General features: G+C 38.4%; 1 protein-coding gene across 11 annotated transcripts in view; it reads left to right on the forward strand.

The window, feature by feature from the left end:
* Positions 1–21,554, forward strand: part of WNK2 (WNK lysine deficient protein kinase 2) — a 108,568-nt gene that overhangs the window by 50,794 nt on the left and 36,220 nt on the right. For 8 of the 11 annotated variants that reach the window (XM_087954798.1, XM_087954799.1, XM_087954793.1 and 5 more), the window contains exons 9-18: positions 2,393–2,589; positions 3,851–4,003; positions 5,395–5,586; positions 11,668–12,219; positions 13,969–13,980; positions 14,960–15,256; positions 16,294–16,343; positions 20,058–20,223; positions 20,300–20,416; positions 21,117–21,284. In XM_087954798.1, the coding sequence (XP_087810924.1) occupies positions 2,393–2,589; positions 3,851–4,003; positions 5,395–5,586; positions 11,668–12,219; positions 13,969–13,980; positions 14,960–15,256; positions 16,294–16,343; positions 20,058–20,223; positions 20,300–20,416; positions 21,117–21,284 (1,904 nt within the window). The remainder of the gene's footprint in view (positions 1–2,392; positions 2,590–3,850; positions 4,004–5,394; positions 5,587–11,667; positions 12,220–13,968; positions 13,981–14,959; positions 15,257–16,293; positions 16,344–20,057; positions 20,224–20,299; positions 20,417–21,116; positions 21,285–21,554) is intronic. The other 3 variants (XM_026677237.2, XM_087954800.1, XM_087954801.1) reach the window with 2 other exon arrangements.

Raw genomic sequence — 21,554 nt, forward strand, 5'->3', positions numbered from 1 at the left:
CAATTGTTTCTTTCAGCACTGTAAAGTTTTGATATCATATGTTGTTTCAATGCTTGCACAATGTTTTAAAGTCTAAAAGCCCTATAAATAATTTCCTTGATGCTGCTGGTGATATTCAAATACAGAAGAAATGTACATAAATAATTTAGCATCTGTGTACAACAGATGATAACAGAATCCAAGTTTGGCTTCCAACTGCTGCTTTAGCTTTGTAGAGATGTCTTCATTTTTGTGGTTAGATAATTCTTATAATTAGATTATATTTTCCTATTCTATAAACATCTCTACATTATTAAGTATTTAACGCCCCAATAAACTTAGATAAGTAAAATTGAAAGGAGTTATTGTTTTCTAAATTTGGAAAGATGATAAAGTAGACATGGGTGAATTTTCATCAGTGAAAGATTGATTGAAAAATCCAGAAATGAATTTTCCAAACACAAATGACATGAACTTTCCCAAAATGTAGCCTATGCGCAACACATTTTTAATATTCTTAAGTAATAGCAGCAGGAAGCAGTGCTTTACACTTTACATCATTTGTTATTTTATAGAAACAGGTATAATAATGTCCAAATTATTTTATTTGGTAGAATATGGGGGATACACTTACTATTTAACCTTACTAGAAGTATACAAAATAAAAACAAGTTCATTTATATACTTTAGCAAACTTAGACATTGTCTAGTGGCATTTTTTAATGTGGGCCACTTTCAGTGGTCCTGTGGTGCTTCATTATTCTCTCCTGGAAGGAAAGCATAAATATCCAGAATGTCAAATAAGTCATGCTGACTACCACCCCTGCTCAATGGGGGGTGTATCCTGCTGGAGGTGGTTGATGTTTTAAGAGAAGTCCCACCTCCCCTCAGGCATGCTGTTCCCTTTTTCCCCATCCTTTTCATTGTAATTTTTACAGTTATTAGAAATATGTTTATGGTTTTATTGGCTTTTAATGTAAGTCAAATCTTACTCTCTAGGCGAGATGGGTGGCAAACAAATCTAAAAAATAAATAAAATAAATGAAAAATTCAAATTACTACTGTAATATAAACAGCTTGGCAATATCAGTCTGAATGGCGCTTTGAAACTCACTAACAAATATTTGGTAGAAATAGACTACAGCCACAAATTGACTTACAGCCACAATTTATGTTGCTAAGTGAGAAATTTGTTAGGTAAGTTTTGTCCCATTCTACTACTTTTCTTGCCACATTTGTTAAGTGAATCACTTTTAAGTTAGTAACATAATTGTTAAGTGAACCTGGCTTACCCAGATTGACTATGCTTGACAGAAGGTTGCAAAAGGTGATCACTTGACCCCAGGACACTGCAACCACAATAACAATTGTCAAGCTTCTGAATTTTAATTATGCGACCTTGGGGATGCTGCAACAGCCATAAGTGTGAAAAATGGTCAAAAGTCACTATTTTCCGTGCCGTTGTAACTTCAAACGGTCACTAAACGAACTGTTGTAAATCTATAACTACCTGTACAGCATTGTTTTGTGTGTGCATATCTTTGAATCAGTGTTATCTCCTGGCAAATGTCTGGACTAATCTCTGCAGTTTTCTTGGCAATGCAGTCTCTGCAGATTTTTGGAAATAGCTTTTGCCTAGGGCTAAGAGAGAGTGGTCCAAAATTACCCAGCTGACTGTATGCCTAAGGTGGGACTAGAACTCACAGCTTTCTGCCTTAACCACTGCACCAAACAGTCTCTCAATGTTACATTTACCAGTGAAAATTTAGACTGCAGATCGTGATAAATTCTTATGAAAATTTCAACATTTGTAGAAAGAAATACAGACTGCCAATTGTTCAAAATTTCTCCAGTCCACCATGTCTGCATTTTATATTTCCCCAAAGGCTTGTCTCCCAAGATACAGTTAGATACAGTTGGGAACAACTCATTTATATTTATGGATTTGGTTTAGATTCTTTTGTTTCAACCTTTGAAATTTAACGCTTAAACAGAAAAAAACAACAACCATCCTGTGGTTTTAAATCTGTTCAGAAAGTGAAGTGAATCCCCTGCCAGTCTACGCCAAGGGTTGCTAAGTGGTTTCAATTACACAAATTCCCATTTCCTTCCTGCAGCCATTTTGAAGCGTTATGTAAATCTCTTTATCAATTTCTAATTTTGACGATGGGAAAATAAGCCCCCCCCCCCCCCCAGTGCATCATGCACCAGATCTGATTCATTATTGATTCAGATTGACTGACTTCTGGAGTATTCTGGACCTTACACAACAAGCTATTTCTAAAGTTCCAAATTAAGATCTCGAGTATGATAGGGTGGCCTTTGTACTCTCCAGTGCGAGTAATGCTTTTAAGTGCTTTCAGTTTATGAATCCGTTCACGTTTTTAAAAAATCAATATTAACAATATTTCAGCCGATAGCACATTTGACAGTGGTCAAGGATCAACTGTGTACTCAGACTCCCAGAGTAGCCAGCAAAGTGTGATCTACTCTTCGGTTCCTGATGCAATAACTCCAGCTGTTCAGCGTGTTTATAGCCCACCTCTCAGTGAGAGCCAGACTTTGCCACATGGTCTTCAGCAGATAGGGCCCTACCAGCAACCTTCAGTAGTAAGTATGGTCTTCTTCAATTTTCACATATGAATTTTGAAAAAGGATTAAATAACTGCATAACCTCGGAAGTCTGTATAGCTAATCATTTTCCTTGATCATGTTCATACAGGTTATATGTATGGAGTCACAAAGATATATATGTTGGTTTACTTATTATTTTATGTAATATGAAGCCAAAGGGGTGGAAAATCTATTTTAGAAACATTGTACATACAGATTCTGAAAGTTATTTCACTCTTGCTGTTTATATAGTCAATGACATATTTCTTCATATATTTTTTAATAGCATTTGGGGTCAGGTATTCTTTCGGCTGTGTTAAAAGACTTCTGCTTAGTACTTTTATAGTTCCTTCTCAGGATAGAATATTTTTCAAAGATGAAAAGTGGCTTGTGTTCTTGGAACTCCACAGTGTAAACCAGGTTATTTGGGAAGACCTTCATATTTTTCTCCTTGTCTGTTATAGTGACATTAACAGCAAACTAAATAGAATATCCTGGCAGGAAGAACCACAGGCAGTTGAATATAACCCTTCTGATTTTTCCAACAACAAAGATTGCACATGTCTCATATGTGCTTCTGCAGAAACTGCATTATGGCTTTGCTAAATCAGTAATTGTTACCTCTGATGCAAAGCAGTACCTATAGTTGTTTCCATCATACTGACTCTACAATGTCAGGAAGCAAACCCAAAAATCAGTTCAAGAAAGAAAAAAATGCAAAGGAAGTGGATCATAGTTACCAGGATTACAGAAATCTTCACATTTTTGCCTGTTAAACCTAGTTGTCAAGAATGTAGGAAACAAGTTCTTTTTTGTTTTAAATATTAATCTCTAGAAACTGTTGAGTTGCTCCATTTTGAAGGAAAAGTAACATCCGGTGACACTCCAAAATGCATTCTTATTAAGAGCAGATACATTGTTCCCATAAATCCTATGAGTTTAATCTGCATATTCAAAAAATAACAGTAGCTATAAGATCTCTGTTTTCTTCTTCCATAATGCGATAGCCGTTCAATTGTATTTTGCCCCTGTGGGCATGCATGTGTTTATCCTGTTATTCCTACAGTGCCCCGGATATTTTTATTTTAATGAACATTGTCATAGCAATATATCTACTCAGTTATTCTGAATTATTAACATTAATTACTTGACTAAATAATTTGAACAACTATATGCTGACAGAATGATAAGGTATTTTGTGGAGAGTTTTTATAGGCAATATGTTTCTAAAGTAATGTCTTCCTACCTATCTTCCCAGCCTGGACTTCCAGTGGTTCAGGGTCCAACTGCTGTTGTGCCTCCGCGGCCACAACTTTATCCAGAACCAGCAATTCCATTTCCTATTGTCCATCCCACCTCAGTTGCCCCTGTGCAGATGAGACAACCTCAGCCTGTATTAATCAGCCAGCAGGTGAGAAATGATATGTTCTGCCTTTATCTTTCCCCTCCCCCTCCCCCCTTCAAAATATGCTCCTGGCAACTATTTAGAGAGGTTCTTGTTTTGGCAAGATTTTCAAAAGTCGTTTCCCATTGCTTCCTTCCTAGGGCCAAGAGAGAGTGATTGGCCCATGGTCAACCAGTGACTTCATGCCTTAGGCAGGATTAGAATTCACAGTCTTCAGGTTTCTAGCCTGTTGCCCTCACTGGCTCTCCTTTTGCCTTTTAGGTAACTGTTAAGCTAAAAACCACTATGTAACTTGCCTTATAGGCCTGATTGTCCATTTTATACTGTAATGGAAAGGTTTCTTAGCAAATTTTAAGTGCAGCAATGGATTAATGAGTAAATTAAAAAGTAGGACAGCAGCAGCATCTATGGTGGAATATCAAATCAAGAAGGCAGTTGTGATATAATTCTGCTAAATCCTGCTCCTTTTGTATTGTAAATGACAGTGCACACATGTACAAAGGGCAGGGCTTTGATTATGCTGCCACAACCATCACCTGGACTTTTAAAATCTCCCCTGTGGGTTGTAGGGCAACAGAGTAAGAAAGCTTTAATTTCTTTCTTCACCCTATAACAAACTCAAGATTAATTCCTGACCTCTTTTAAGTTTGTTTCTCGGAGTAGAAGAGATTGACCTCATTATTTGGACTTCTAAAAATGTTATTTCTATTATATATTCTCTTCGCCTGTCAACGGACAGTTTTATCATTTTCTGCCACTCCTTCTTATTATTTTATTTAAATAAAATTTATTGGGCTTATTTCACCAGTAGGTGAAAATGATCATGAGAAAGGGAGAAGTATCTAGCCATGGGCATAACATTATTTCCAAACAATGTTTAATTTCAGTTTGGGCATACATTTGAATAAGTAAATGTATCCAAATCAGCTTTGGAACAATTTATTTATTTCATTTATTTGACTTGTATGCAGCTTACAAACATACTAAAAGGTTAAAATAAGACAATAACAATAATAATAATAATCATCATCATCATCAATTGGAATATCGGGTTGCAATTTGATTTAAGAGTTTGGCTTTTTTGTGAAATTGGTAATCATGGTTTGCCAATTCAGAAATGGGAGCCATGATTATTAAGACATAGCCATCCAAAAGGCATTAAAAAACTGGAATTGATATCCTTTCAGAATATAGCAGAAAAATGGAATTGCATACATATATGGTATTCCTTTTTCTTAACCTCTCTCATCATGGCTTCAGAATGTTCGTTTTGTAGATTAACCGTATTTTTAAAAAGTAAGTTTGTTGCTTGTTTGTTGTTTGCATATGAGTGCTTCTCCAATCCATGCTGATAGTACTTCAAAAACGTATATGATCTTTTTTTTAAAATTCATCAGCAATCCATCTCAAGCCCAGCTCCTTTACAGCAAGTTTTCAGCAACCAGCCCGTGTGTCCAGTACAGCAACCTGCACCTCATCTTTTGTCCCAGTTTCAAGCGCCCAGTTCTCATATGGCAGCTACCAGTGCACCACTGGCACCTCTGCAGGTCCCCTCTGTGCAATCACTTCCACCGGTTCCACCTGCTCAAGTAAGTGCTTTGTAGCACTCAATAAGGTTTCCTTATTTTGGCATGGAGACTTCATATTGCTAGAAACATGGAAATGTTTTCAAGTATCAGTTGGCTTTTGTAATCTAAATGAGTTTTTTAGTCATCTAAATGATTACTAAATTGCTGTCCTCCGTGCGTTTTAATGCCAGGTAAGTGTACAAGTGGAACACCAGCTGAAACTGAGAAAAGTTATCCACATCCTCACAAGCCCAGACCATGATATCTGACCTGGTCATGGTATCTGCCTCATCCATTTTACTCAGTGGAAGATGTGCAACTTAGTATCATATTATCCGAATTGACATGCTATTTCTCTCAGTGGATTTAGGTGGATGTTGAACAGGATAGGGGATAGGACTATAAGAGTCCACAATGAAGCATCAGAAAGCCAGACCTTTCCCTATCTATCACCCCAATTCCGACGTTCATAGCCTGCCCAGATGAAACTTGTCCAATATCGAGGGCTATTAAAAGATCTAGGAAAACAATGACAGTTGCATTTGCTCCATCCAAATCCTAGCTCAGGTCATCCCCGACAGCAACCAGTGTGTTTTTTTGATTCATGCTGAGCCTGAATCTGGACTGACATTACTTGAGATAATTTGTGTTCTCTGTAACTGCAGCCCCCATCACTTTTTCCACAACCTTCCCAAAGAAGGAGAGATTGGAAAAAGAATTTTCCATTGGATCTGATCCAGGCCTTTTGAGGAATGGATGGATCAGAATCTCTTTAAGTAGAATTTTCTTCTTCAGTGGCACACATCTAGTCTGTCCTCTCATTCACAATTAAATCATATATAAGAGTTAAGTTTATTGTCGGCTGACATTTAAAACAATCAACATGAGCCCACAATGCTCAGCCATTCAGTTGTCTGGCTCATGTGTCATGATTTTGGCACGGAAGTACAAATTTCCAATCCTATTTTTCCTGGGATGTCTCTTCCCCTGTCTCAAATCTTCTTTTATACTTTCCCCTACTGATTTTCTCCCTCATTTCTGTCCCCCTTAGCCAGAGTTTCTCAACCTTGGCAACTTTAAGATAGTAGTTAGGAAATTCTGAAAGATTAACTCTACGTATCTTAAAAATGCCAAGCTTGAAAAACACAGTCCTCAGCTACTTAGCTCATACTCCCAAACACTCCAATCATGCAAAATAACCATCTCTTCACCAAGGACAATCAAGTACAATATCTGGGAGCTGCACTCAAAGCAATCATGCATTCTCAAGCTTTACATTCCCCAAACCCTCTTCAACCCAGTTCTCTTCCCTTCCACCCTTATTTGGCTCTTTCTTAGCTGGCTCAGAAGGTGATAAATACACTGCCCCCTTTTCTCATTCTGGAAAGGGATTCCCCCCGCCCCACATCTTTGACTCCCATTTAGAAAGCCATGGTCTTGTCTTTTCTCTTTGGTGGTTCTGTTTGTTTTTCCAATATCTCCTCCACTGTTTGGTGTAAGGAAACGGAACTGCACTTAAGGAAACAGAACTCCACTGGCCCATTTCAGTTGACACAGTTTCCAAAAGAACCTTGCCATCTGGTGTATTTTTGGGCTTCTTCACACTTGTATCTTATTTCTTCGGTCTTCTGTTTTTAATGTATGTTCCTCTACTATTTATTCCAGTTCTAATTTTACTTCCTCTGTTTTTCAGGAAAAAACAATAGATGGCAGATGAGGCTGTAACAGTTTAATTGTAGACTTGTAGTGCAATCTGTATCAGATAAACAATAAGAGATAAAGCAGAATGTGTGATTCTTCTTCTGCAATTCCTATTTGTTAAGTCCTTTCATATAATAGGAAAAACCCAGATTGACTACCACCAAGATAACAAAATAACAGAGTTGGAAGGGACCTTGGAGGTCTTCTAGTCCAACCCCCTGCTCAGGCAGGAAACCCTAAACCATTTCAGACAAATGTTGTCCAATCTCTTCTTAAAACTTCCAGTGTTGGAGCGTTCACAACTTGTGGAGGCAAGTTGTTCCACTGATTAATTGCTCTGTCAGGAAATTTCTCCTTAGTTTAATTCTAGGTTGCTTATCTCTGTAATATTAGTTTCCACCCATTGCTTTTTGTCCTGCTTTCAGGTGCTTTGGAGACTAGGTTGATTTACTCTTCTTTGTGGCAATCCCTTAAATATTGGAACACTGCTATCATGTCACCCCGAGTCCTTCTTTTCATTAAACTAGACATAGTCGATTCCAGCAACCATTCTTTATATGTTTTAGCCTCCAGTCCCCTAATCACCTTTGTTCTTCTTTCTAGAGCAGTGGACCCCAACCTTTTAGGCAGTAGGGACCGGTTCTGTGGTTTCATGTGCTGCCTGCATCCCGTGGATGTGGCTTCCCTTGTTTGCACAGCCCGATTTCTGACATGCCGCGGATCACTGCCAGTCCACGGACCAGGGACCTTGTTCTAGACTTTCAACTTCTTTTTTACATTGTGGCGACCAAAGCTGGATGCACGATTCCAAGTGTGGTCTTACTAAGGCATCATAGAGATGATATCATATAAATATTTTTGATTCAATTATTCCTGCCCCCCAGTTCTTGTCATAAGTAGCTAAATAGCTTCAAAAGTGAGTCCTGATTAAGGTTTTCAGAATACAATAAAATCAAAATTAAACCAGAGATTGCTTTTTTCATTTCCCATCCCCTTTTTTTCCTCTAGACTTTACCCTTAGTGCAAATGATTCCTCTCTTTCTTTCCAGCTGTAGCTTTGTAGCTTTATGGGGAAAATTATTTGTTTGTACTTTGACCTTCCTGTAATTGTGCAACCACATTTGCCCAAATGAACCCTCCCAGAAACCTCAAAGAATATGTGATGCTCTCTGTGTTTTTACACCTTACTTGTAGCTAGTAGGCAACTACAGATATAAAGTGTTGGAGTATATGGACAGGTACAAGCTCCAACTATGATTGCATTGAATGAATTAGGGTTTTCACAAGCAGGATGTTTGTTGTAAAATCTGATCACATTCAACAAGGGCATGGATATTATCAAAGCATCACTTACCTTATAAATGACTAGCTATATGTTTACCCATCTGAGATGTAAACGATATGAGAGAATTGCAGCTTCCAAAAATCCCAAGCTTCTTGGAAATTTGAAGTTGCCATTCACATACATCTAGGAAGGACCATGTTTGAAAAAGCTGATCTATGATATGATGTAGTTCCAAGAACTCAGTTAAGTAAATCTAGTACAAATGCATTTTAATTATTCCTGTAACTGTATTACATAATAATCTATTTTTAAACTTCACTATCTCAATAATAGAAGTTTAGGATTATTTTTAATGTTAAAGAAAAATGAGCCTGCAAATTATTTTGTATAGTTATAATAAGTGAAACTAATATCTCAAATCAAAGCTATAAGATATCAGTGAAGGTATATTAAATAATGGTTTTGTCAAAGTTGTATAATGTTGAACATTGTTATGCTTACTTATTTGTATTGTGAATAGCATCATTTATATACACTTACAGCTGCTATCCTACTTTAAATAATTGGAATTTCTTAAATGCTTGTTTTTACTGATAATGTATTCCAATTTATCATTTTTAATATGCTCCTCCCAGCCTGAATTTCATTTGTTATGCTTGCTAAGCTCATATATTCTCTGTATTGTTCTTATAGACATAATAAGTTGTTCTTACCCACTCTTGACCCTAGGCATACTTACTTCCTGCAGCATCATATCCAGTGGTGGAATTCAAAAATCCCAGCAACCAATTTGCTGCCCAGTTGCTGGGTGGGCATGGCCGCTTTTCACCTTCCCAAGGGTCCAGAGGCTTCCCTCAAGCCTGTGGGAGGGCGAAAATGGCCTCCCCGGGCTCTGGAGACCCTCTAGAACAGGAGTGGGCAAACTACGGCCCGCAGGCCACATCTGGCCCGTTGGTCTGTCCAATGCGGCCCGCCCCTGAAAAAAATCGCTGCCATTGGTCTGTCCAATCCGGCCCGCCCCTGAAAAATATCGCTGGGCGTGGCGTGTTGCCCTGTGCCGCGTGGCCCCCAAAGCTGCAAAACAGTGCGGAGCGATCTAGGGGTAGGAAAGAAAAGAAATTTGCAAAGGCCTCGGCTGGGAGTTCAAATCACCTTCGAGTGCAACCTCTCCGAAGGTGAGTTCCCGCCGATCCCCTTTTTTTCCGGAGCTTCCAGGCTTAAACTTTGCAAAGGCAAAGCTTGCAGGCTGGAGCGTCTTCCCGCCGAGGAGCGGGAAGGGTTCCAACCGGCGGGCGGGCGGGCTGCTTGGAGCCACCTAAAACTAGGCCGCTGCTGGTGGAGCCTTGCCCTGCCTTGGTGCCCTGTTTCCCAGCTCGGCGGTCCTGCTTGGGCGGCACCTTAAAAGCCTGCTCCCAGCACCCGAGCAACTTCCCAGCAACTTTCCGCTCGTTTTAACTCGCGGGCACTCGCGCCTGGCCCTGAGCCGCGCAGCGGGGAAGCCCGGTGGGCGGGCGGGCGGGCAGGCGGGCTGCTTGGAGGAAGCGACCGGCGGCGCTCCCGGCTTCCCCTCCGCCGTGCGGCTCGGGCGAGGTGCGAGCGCCCGCGAGTTAAAACGAAGCCGAAAGTTGCTGGGAAGTTGCTCGGATTTCCGGGCTTCCAGGCTTAAACTTTGCTCGGGCGGCACTTTAAAAGCCTGCTCCCAGCACCCGAGCAACTTCCCAGCAACTTTCGGCTTCCTTTTAACTCGTGGGCGCCGCACCTGGCCCCGAGCCGCGTGGTGGAAGGGAAGCCCGGTGGGCGGGCGGGCAGGCTGCTTGGAGGAGGCTCCGGGCTTCCCTCTGCCAGGCGCGAGTGCCCGCGAGTTAAAACGAAGCCGAAAGTTGCTGGGAAGTTGCTTGGGTTTCCGGGTTTCAGGCTTAAACTTTGCAAAGGCAAAGTTTGCAGGCTGGAGCGTCTTCCCGCTGAGGAAGGGGGCCTCCGAGGGGAGGGGAAGGAGGAGAAGAGGGGGAAGGGTGGGGGGGGCGATTCCCAAAAAATCTTGTGCTGACCCGGCCCGTCTGTCAAATTTTAAAAGTCAATGCGGCCCCCGAGCCAAAAAGTTTGCCCACCCCTGCTCTAGAAGCTGGAAACAGGCCCATTTCATAACTTCCTGTATAGTAGGACAGTTTTTCACGTTCCCAAGGGTCCGGAGGCTTTCTTCAGGCCTCTGGCAGGGTGAAAACAGCCTCCCCCGGGTTCTGAAGGCCTTCCGGAAGCCGGAAACAGCCCCGTTTCCAGATTTCCGGAAGGCCCATTTCCCCCCCTCCCAGAGCCTCCACGCGGACCCTGCACTTACCTGCATCAAAAATGGGCTGTGTAGAGACTCCTGGGTGGGGTGGGCAGGGCCATCCAGTCAGTTCAAATTCCAATTCGGCGAACCAGATGCAACTTTTACTGGATCGGTAGAATCCCACCTCTGATCATATTCTCTGCAATGGAGAATTTTTTGCATTAATTCTAATGCACAAATTAATCTGCATTCTGAATATTGCTGAATTTTAACATTTATAGTCCAGCAACACATCATTCAAAATCATCACATGAGTTCAATTTAGGAGGAAGATACTAGGTTGCATGCAATATATGTATAATTAATTAATAGAAACTTTGAAACTATAGCAGTTTTAGTGCAGATGAAGTGTTTATGCTTATGCATGGGTAGCTTATTAGTTGAGAGAGCAACATAATACTCTACTGAAGTGAAATCAAATACTATTAGTGCATGCCAGATATTTGCCTAAAATGTTTCTAGACATGCAATGAGTGATTATTGATAGGTTGCTGCATGCTTTATTTATTTCCTTTGTATTAATTTTGGATTGGTCCGTTAACATGCAGTTGCTTTGAAAGCCTATCCTGCACTTGTTCTGGGACAATTTACATTCATGAAAAAATGAATGGGAACCATTTTTCATTGTATTGATGGAATTTACAATTTAGGCACCACCCAACTCTAAATACTCTGGTTTGCTTTAAAAGGAGGAATCATTTTATTAATATAAAACAAATGAATTGATTTAATGTCATCTGGGAATTCTCTCGCAATTTATATTGTATAATATTATATTTTTTTCCAGATTCCTCAGTTCCCCATCATTCCTGCAGTCACCCCTCTGGTAGGACTTGACACTCATCCTTCAAACCTGTCTGATATACCTGCTGCAAATATGACCCCCGTCCCTGCTCCTTCTCAATATTTTCCTTCAGCTGTGATAATACCAAGCCTTCCTGTGAACTCAGCTCTGCCACTGTCATCCAATTCCCCTGCCCTCCCCATGCAAGCAGTCAACCTTCCTCATACTACTGTGGCTTCCTTGGTCTTACCCTGCCAAACAATTGTGCCAAATATGCCAGATGCTACAGTACCATTAATTTCTATGCCTCTACCGGGAGTGTCAGCTTTACCAACACATCATGCGGCAGCCCAGCTCTCCCAACAACAAATGTACCAGGCTACCCTCCAGCAGATAATACAAAACGAAGCTATGTCTTCTCCCCTCCACACTCAGAATATGCAAGCAGTTTCACAACAGCAGCAACAGATGCTGTCTTCACTTCCACAGTCACTCCAGCCAAGCATAATTCATCCTTCAGAACAGGCTATGTCTGCTTCTGGGGCTGGTAATCAGGTAATCTATTTGACATTGGATTTCCATGGGTTTAGATCATAGTAGTAGTTCTCCAAGCTCTCCAAGTTCTCTTGTAGATAGTTCAAATTTTAAAAGAAATTTGGGAGATTAATGTCCATCAAGATAAGATAATCCAGTGAATTGATTAGAACAGTGAAACACTAAATATGAAGGACAGCTTGAAAAGGAAATGTCAAAGAATGCTTAAGGGGCCTAAAGTGAAAACTTCTGTCCCAGGAGGTGACATTATTTCTTCTCAGAAATGAAGAACACTTTTAATTTCCAGATACAGTTAGTGTTTTCCAATATGTCACTGCAGTCAGAGTATAAAATGATAATAAATTCTTAATGAAAGTAAATCTCTTATAAGTAAATTAGTAGAATAGCGTAATTTAAGTGCATGCCGGTTTCTTTAAAAGTAGGCATTTATTTTACAAAGAAGAATTTTAGAACAATTTAAAAACATTTAATGGTAAGAAATACCTTCTTATCGCAATTAAAATTTAAACAATGGCTGAAGATACATATATATCTATATACCGCAGGTATATAGATTGTGTGTGTAAGTGTGTACATTTTTTTCAAGTTCAGGAGAATAGAAGCTTCTAATTTTAAATATAAAAGATTATTAGGTAATGTAATGCAACATGAGACAAGCATGGATGGAGAAGAAAATAGTTTATAAAAAGATTGAAGATTTATTTTAAACAGGAATGTTATAAGAAATCATAGCATTTTATCATTTATCATCTACCACCTTAAGAGCACAACATTCCATCTCAAACTATTGTTCTGTACGTCCAACTTTACTGTACTACATCTAATGTTTTCAGCCACATAATTTGGTACATAAAAATTGTTTGGGAAGAATTTGTATTCACCTGGTCATAGTCTAACCTCTAATGAATCAATAATATTTATTCTGATTCACTTCAATGTTAATTGTACCATCCAATGTGTTTCTTTAAATATTTGAGATATCTTTCACTGATGTCATATATCAGTTTTGATTCAGACTGTGTTTTGTTATCAAATGGGATCTGGAGGCATTATTGAAAATCTATACATATACTTTATACCTTGCTCCAAAAGATGAAAAATAAGGACATTCAAGCTGTCTCCATTTCACTTATGTCATTGGTTCCTATTACTGTAAATGTTCATTTCACACCCAACAAAAATCATGGAAATTTGCTGATATCATGTAAAATGATTCAAGTCGTTAAATGTTTGTCATATTTTCTCTATATGGTATAACAACTGATAAATTGAGATAGATAGGCAGGCAGGCAGGCAGGCAGACAGACAGATATAAAAGAGAGAGAGAGAGAGAGGAAGAAAGAAAGAAAGAAAGAAAGAAAGAAAGAAAGAAAGAAAGAAAGAAAGAAAGAAAGAAAGAAAGAAAGAAAGAAAGAAAAAAAGAAAGAAAGAAAGAAAGAAAGAAAGAAAGAAAGAAAGAAAGAAAGAAAGAAAGAAAGAAAGAAAGAAAGACATTTATATTGCAGGATCTAATCTGGCTCAGTCACTGGGACCAGCGGTTTAGTCTTCCGAGCCCATCCTCGGGGAACTTCTTTCTAGCAAAATGTGTCATTTATATATAAAATTTATATCCCACTGCAACTAGAACTGGCTAACATATAATATATGAAAAATAATAATTTATATAGTACTAAAAAATCTTTTTCTTCTATGATTTCTTTTGCTGCTGTTGCCTTCGCTATTTGTTTCTATATCCCATCTATTCTTCAGTTTCCTCTTCAGGTAAAGCTTGATTTAATAACTATAGATTGAGCAAGAATAAAAATCCCCATAATGATAGAGATAAATGAAAGAAATCTCATTTATCATTTTTATAAAAATGTAACCTTATAGATGCTTTGGTATATATAATCTTTATGGCAATTATTGACATATGCTAAACATATGCAAAAAACTAATTAAGCCTGAAAGATTAGTTTAATTTGAAGTTTAATTATACAGGTAATACCATGACATAATCACGGTCATAATTATGAAATGGATGGCATTGGATTGCTCTGTTTGGTCTCAAGTAAACATTTGAAGTGCCCTCAAATAGCTATCACTTTGTATAAAAGCCCAAATCCAAGGGGCAGACTTCTTAAAGAGTTCACAGCATTCTGGGAAAATATGAATGATATTATTACTTCTTGGATATGACAAAATCAGTTGCATAAAAAGCCTACAATCCACATTTACTCAGTTTGATTTAAATATTGCCTCAATTTACTGAAATAACAGCTTGAAATGAAGCTATACTTAACTTGGACACTCTTGGACAGGCAATCTTCTTGGATAATACTTTTATATGAATTATTTATATTCTCTAACTAGTAGTTACTTCAATTCAATTTACCCTAATGGATATTTAGGTATATATTTAAATATACATTAATGTATTTGGTTCATAGTTGCTACTTCATATTGTAGCTGTAAATGTCTATAAACTTGATGTGCCAATTCAGTTTTGTACGTGTTCATTATAAGATATTAACTTGCACCAATGAGGTAAAAAAAATCAGATCCTAATAATCAATAGTTGTTGTGGTGACCAAATTCCAGTTGCTTGCATTTCACACTTCCATGAAACCTTCCTTCCATCCATCCATCCATCCATCCATTTCATTGCAGTATAACAAGGACCTATTTTTAATAATGTTGATTTAGCTAGTGAGTCTTTAACAGAATTTAGATTAAGTACACATTTGATTTTTTGGAACAGATTATTGGACATCCTCAGTATGCTGTGGATATTGGAACCCATATACCTGCATTGCCAGTGCAGGCGTCTGCCATTATATCACCACCATTGCAATTGCAGCCTGAAGCAATGCTACCCCGTATTGCTTCAGATGGACTTTCACAAAGCAATCTTGGCACAACTAATTCAGCAATGTTGGCAGATCATGGACTGCCCCTTCAATGCTCTGCTTACCCACAATCTCAGTCAGACAGTCACCAGCTTCCTGGCCAGCAGGTTCCAACCACAGGTCCAGTTTCAGAACCTCCTCAAGAGGTGGTATGTATTCTCAAGTGCTACTAACTATAACAAAAATCATTAAGTTAAAAGAGCTGTATTTCAATTTCATGGGTACATCCTCCAAAACTCACTTTATTTTCTGTTTATTTCACTATCTCCAAATTTGAGTACTTTGAAATCACTTAATTTTTTTATTCCTGTATTTGTTGTCTTTCCACATCTTTTCTTGCCCTTAACTTTTGTTTACTTAAAAGAGTTCAGTTTTCCCAGATAGCAATAATACATGCACTGCAGTATATGGACACTCATGAGAACCAGTTTTGTCTAGTGCAGGGCTATCAAACTCGCGGCCCACAGGCCAGATGTGTGTCACGCTGGCCATGCCCATGCCCGGTTTAGCGGAGGGGAATAAAGTCCTGATACGTCATGGGACACTGCCATGACAATGCGAGTTTGACATCCCTGGTCTAGTGGGTAAGGCACCAAGCTAGAAATCAGGAGACTGAGTTTTACTCCTGACTTAGGCATGAAAGGTGGCTGGGTGACTTTGGGCCAGTCACTCAGGCTTGACCAACAAGCTGGTTGGACAATTCCTGTTGGAACCAATGAATCAACACTCAATTGATCAAAAGAAAAGTGGTCCCCGCACTTGCAGGAAAATGCTAGGAAGAAAAAGAAAGTATATGGACATTTATACCTATGAAGAGGGCTGAAATTTTGTTAGATTTTAGCTAAAACCTGATTCTCCTGATATTGCCAGCTAACATTTTGTACCGGGGCAGTACATGATAATTCTTATTGCCTCAGGGTCAATGTATCTAGTCTCTAACAGCCTCAGGGTCAATGTATCTAGTCTCTAACAGCCTCAGGGTCAATGTATCTAGTAATTTGCTCAGAGAAATTCTGCTCCAAAAGATAATTTGGACTGTTGGCATAAACCTGCCCAATACTTAATTCTAAACTGTTCAAATGCTCAAAATGGCTCTGTTGATAAAGTGAAAATGACTATACACTGATATCAATCTTCAAAATGTAACAAATTTAGATTAAATAATTATTTCTTCTTTATAATGTAGGAGCAAGCAGTACTGGAGAAGCAGCAGTCACTGTCACAGAGCTGTGAAAGGTACTTTTTCTATTTGTCTATAACCTGGCATAAAGTTCTCAAACCACTTGCAAAATTACATCAATATCTAGTAAAAGAGTAAACAATCTTGAGTAATTTCTAAAATGCATACTCATTTTGTGATGGCAATTATATCTCTTTTTGTCTAAGCTCGTGATGGTGATGATGAAGTGCTATCAAGTTGGTGTTAACTTTAGAGCCACATGGATATGGGTTTCCCCCCCCCCCCAGAATCTGTTTACCCAGGTCCCCAAGTAATAACACATAACAGATAATCAGAGTTGGAAGGGACCTTATAGGTCATTTAGTCCAACCCCCCATCCAAGCGGGAGACCCTACACCATTTCTGACAAATGGCAGTCCAATCTGTTCGTGAAAGTCTCAAGTGATGACGCTCTCACAACTTCCAAGGACAAGCTGTTCCATTGGTTGATTGTTCTCACTGTCAGAAAGTTTCTCCTTATTTCCAGGTTAAATCTCTCCTTCTCCAGTTTCCATCCATTATTCCTTGTCTGGCCTACATACGCTTTAGAAAATAGCTTGACCCCTTCCTCTTTCTGGCAGCCCCTCAAATATTGGAAGACTGCTATCATGGCTCCCCTCTTCACTAGACTAGCCATGCCCAGTTCCTATAACCATTCTTCATATGATTTAGTCTCTAGACCCCTAATCATCCTGGTTGTTCTTCTTTGTACTTTTTCTAGAGTCTCAACATCTTTTTTATAATGTAGTGAACAAAACTGGGTATGGTCTTACTAAGGTTTTATAGAGTGGTATTGGTACCTCCCTTGATCTTGATTGTATCCTCTTTTAATGCAACTTAGGATTGCATTTATTTATTTATTTATTTTTTATTTGATTTGCCAATTGTTTACAAGATAATAAGTATAAATGTATACATAGTTGTGAATACACGAAATGGGTACATATAAGAAAAATAAAAGAATAAGAGAAACTGCTGCACACTGCCCTACAGGCTCTTATTTAGCTGGTTGTCCACTAAGACTCCAAGATCCCTCAATCAATTGGTCGGTTTACTTGAGTTTGTATCTTTGTGCTCTGTGTTGTTATGGTTGAAGTAAGTATTCATTGACAGGTAGGACATTGCAATGTATGATTTTATATACCATGCTAAGTCAGACAACGCGTAATTCAGGTTTCTGTTCTAGAATTTCAAGTCTGGTGGCATAAGGTATTCTAGAGAGAGTGAGAACTCTTCTTGTGAAATATTTCGGACTTTCTCAATTGTGCTAATATCAGATACGTAGTGTGGTTCCAGACTGATGAACTGTATTTAATTTAGCTGGTTTAGTTTAAATTGCTATTCCTCTCAAGTTAGCTATTGAGCCTGGTTTCACCCAGTCTATATGTGTACTTTTGGTTTTTCTTGCCTAAGTGTAGGACTTTACTTTTCTCTAAATTGAATTTCATTTTGTTAGATACAGCCCAGTGTTCAAGTCTATCAAGATCCATCTGGATCTTGAACCTATCTTGTTTGATCTGGCTCATTGGAAGTGCTGGGTGGCTGCAACCTGCCTGCCTGCTCATCCCACTGTCTGTCTTTGGTTGTTGATGGCCACTTTAGAAAATAGCTTGACCCCTTCCTCTCTGTGGCAGCCCCTCAATATTGGAATACTGTTATCATGTCGCCCCTGGTCCTTCTCTTCACTAGACTAGACATGCCCAGTTTCTGTAACCGTTCTTCATATGTTTTAGTCTCCAGTCCCCTAATCATCCTGGTTGCTCTTCTCTGTACTTTTTCTAGAGTTTCAACATCTTTTTTATAGTATGTTGACCAAAACTGGATGCAGTACTCTAAGTGTGTTCTTACTAAGGTTTTATAGAGTGGTATTAGTACCTCATTTGATCTTGATTGTATCTCTCTGTTAATGCAATTTAGGATTGCATTGGCTTTTTTGACTGCTGCTGCACTCTGCTGGATCATATTTAGCTGGTTGTCCACCAAGACTCCAAGATCCCTCTCACAGTTACTGCTGTTAAGTCTGGTTTCACCCAGTCTATATATGTACTTTTGGTTTTTCTTGCCTAAGTGTAGGACTTTACATTTCTCTACATTGAATTTCATTTTGTTAGATATGGCCCAGGGTTCTAGTCTGTCAAGATCTATCTGGATCTTGAGTTTATCTTCTTGGCTGTTAGCTATTCCTGCCAGCTTAGTATCATCTGCAAATTTGGTAAGTTCCCCTTCTATTCCCTCATCTAAGTCATTAATGAAAATATTGAAAAGTACTGGGCCTAAGACAGAACCTTGGAGCACTGCTTACTTCCTTCCATGTAGACTTAGACCCATTAAGGACTATTCATTGAGTACAGTTCGTCAGCCAGTTATGAATCCATCTAGTGGTGATGCTATCTATTCCACTTTTTTCTAGCTTACTAAGAAGTAGGTTGTGGCCTTGCTGAAATCTAAATATATTATGTCCACAGTATTTTGCTGGTCTACTAATTTAGTTATTATGTTGAATTCTTCAGGTCTTTCAATATAGTTTAATATATCCATCACTGTTATTGCAATCAAGTCAATAAATTTTACTGATGGTCTTCTTTTTTGTTTAGGTCAATCTTTTCAATAATTATAGGTCTAAATGAACCTTCGTTGTTGTTCTTGGCCTTACTTCATCAACAGTTAATAGTTTGAGAACAAACATCATAATAGATGTTATTGTCCCTTCTGCTTTCAAGAATCACCTCTCTTTTTCCTCTTCTCCTGATGGATACATAAAATTAAACTGATGGATATGCAGTATCTGACTATAAGACTGAATACTGTCATTTCTCCTTCAAATTAAACATAGTATGTACTGCTGCATAATTATCATCCTTCGTGGCTGCACATCCCTTTTTGCATGGGAAATAAGAAATAGTAAGGAAGCTGTTTTTCAGACAGCCTGAAAGCCTTCTACAAAATCTCAACACCATTTCTAAAAAAATGTTTTGAGACACAGAGATCTATAGCAGAAAGGAAGAATCTATAAACATGTGTTTCCCCATTCAATTAGTTGAATTTCTCAGCTAAATCAAAAATCTCTTGTGGAAGGAAAAGGCTTTCTCTCCATGAAGGATTCTAGAGACAGCTGCATGGACGAAACTTGGTGGGAACTTTAGGAGAAACATTTCAGTTTAAAGAAGAACTTCCCATTGATGAAACAAGTAGTTTAAACAGAGACTGGGGCCAACTCTTTAAGAACATTGAAACTATATTTTGCATAGTACTTCCTTCAAAGAACAAAGGCCACCACTCCTCCACTTATTTCTTTAGAACACTTTTATGGAAGGTACCAGAGATATTTCATATAATGATTTCAAAGGAAATTATTATTTCCTTTTCTACAGATCTAGAATGCTGGAGAAACTGAATCAGTTTTTTTAAAATTGTTAACATTAGTGGTTTCAATAGAAGTTTGATTAAATTTGTGCCCGTTACATTTTACTTTAGTTTAAGTTACTTTACTTAAGTTACTTTATAAAAGCCATTATTCCCAGATTCTTGCATGTATGTAGTAAAATTGTATAAATTATATAATTATTTAAAAACCTCTCTTTTATCTAGCATCATTATGATGTTGGATAAGGTCAATCTTTGCTGATAAATGTCTGATAAATTAGTGTTCTTTGTGGGCTTTTAAAGTAGGTCTGTATGCTAATAATGTTTTGTCTTTTTTTAATTCCTGCTTTGTCATCTTACCACAAAAGTTATAGGAGTCCTGATGTTGCTTCTGGAAAAGAGATGAGTGACAGTTTTGAAGGAACAAGTGGAGGTGGGAAACAAGAAGGAAAACCTTCAAAGAAACACAAAAAATCAGCACGTGCTCGTTCACGCCAGGAAAAATCCAATAGGCCCAAGCTTACCATTTTAAATGTAAGACTACTTCCTTTCCCTAGTTTTAACCTATCAATTTTATGGTATTAAATACAATGATTGGCTCTTTTTACAGGTGTGCAATACAGGGGATAAGATGGTGGAATGCCAACTAGAAACACACAATCACAAAATGGTCACTTTTAAATTTGATTTAGATGGTGATGCTCCAGAGGAAATTGCTACATATATGGTAGGATCTTTTCTTGGTTTAAGAATATTAAAATAATATTGACATTTCAGTTTCATAAATTGCATGATAGTACTATTTGTATAGTTACAAAAATATTTCCAGTGTTTTGGAAATTAACTGTTTTTAAGTAAAATTAATTTCTGACTAGCGTTCCTGTTAGTCTATGCAAAGGGGAATTAGCAGGGGTGGAATCCTACCAGCATAACAACCAGTTCGGTGAGTGCGTGCTTTGCACACTATTTACAAATTACCAGCTCCGGCAAGCATTCACCTTCTCCTGCTGACGAGCGGCACTCAGGTGTGCCATGCAAAGCAGCTTAGGAGGAAAAACCAGGGAATAAAGTAGAGCCTAGAACCCGGGCGGGTAGGTGGGGCCAAACAGAAGACCTGAAGATCATCACAGCAAACCCGGGTCAGTGTCAGCTGCTCTCTGGAAGCTGACACCGGTTCTATAGAACTGGGCCAAACTGGTAGAATCCCATCCCTGGGAATTAGTTTAGAATAGTTGTTACTTTAACAAACCATAAGTGAACCACTGCTTTTAATATTTGTTATTTGGAACACTTGCTGTGCAATTATAGCCTTCTGATTTATTGGTAACAATCTGTTGTCTCAATTAATTGGCTCTAGTAAAATCAAAGCAATTTAATCGCCTTCATGATTCAAGTTTAAAAAAAATATTTTTTGTCTATTCATATAGGTTGAAAATGAATTTATACTACCAACTGAGAAAGAGGTATTTATTGAGCAACTGAAAGAAATTATTGACAAGGCAGAAGATATGCTTAGTGAAGATACTGAAGGGGAGCGAAGTTCTGATCAAGGCGTCAGCCCTCAGCAAGATACCTACAAGCTTGAAATCAATGAGGTATTTAAAAAAAAACAATAAAATAAATATAATATTTAATGTTTCAACTGCTAAATGTTTCAAACAATAAACTTTTCAAACAATAAATGTTTAACATAACTTACTTATGTCCTCCAGAAGTTATGGATTACAACTCCCACCATCCACAGCGAAATAAACCATGCCTGTTTGGGATGGATTGGAATGATGGGACTTGTGGTCCAACACATTACTCCCATTAGCTAGCATGCAAAGAAGTATTTAATTATTTTTATGCTAGAATTTTGGGTT

Source organism: Notechis scutatus, chromosome 2 (genome assembly GCF_049901735.1).
Source record: "Notechis scutatus isolate UNSWTSFEM ecotype Mainland chromosome 2, rNotScu1.2, whole genome shotgun sequence".
In the NCBI taxonomy this organism is placed as follows: domain Eukaryota; kingdom Metazoa; phylum Chordata; class Lepidosauria; order Squamata; family Elapidae; genus Notechis; species Notechis scutatus.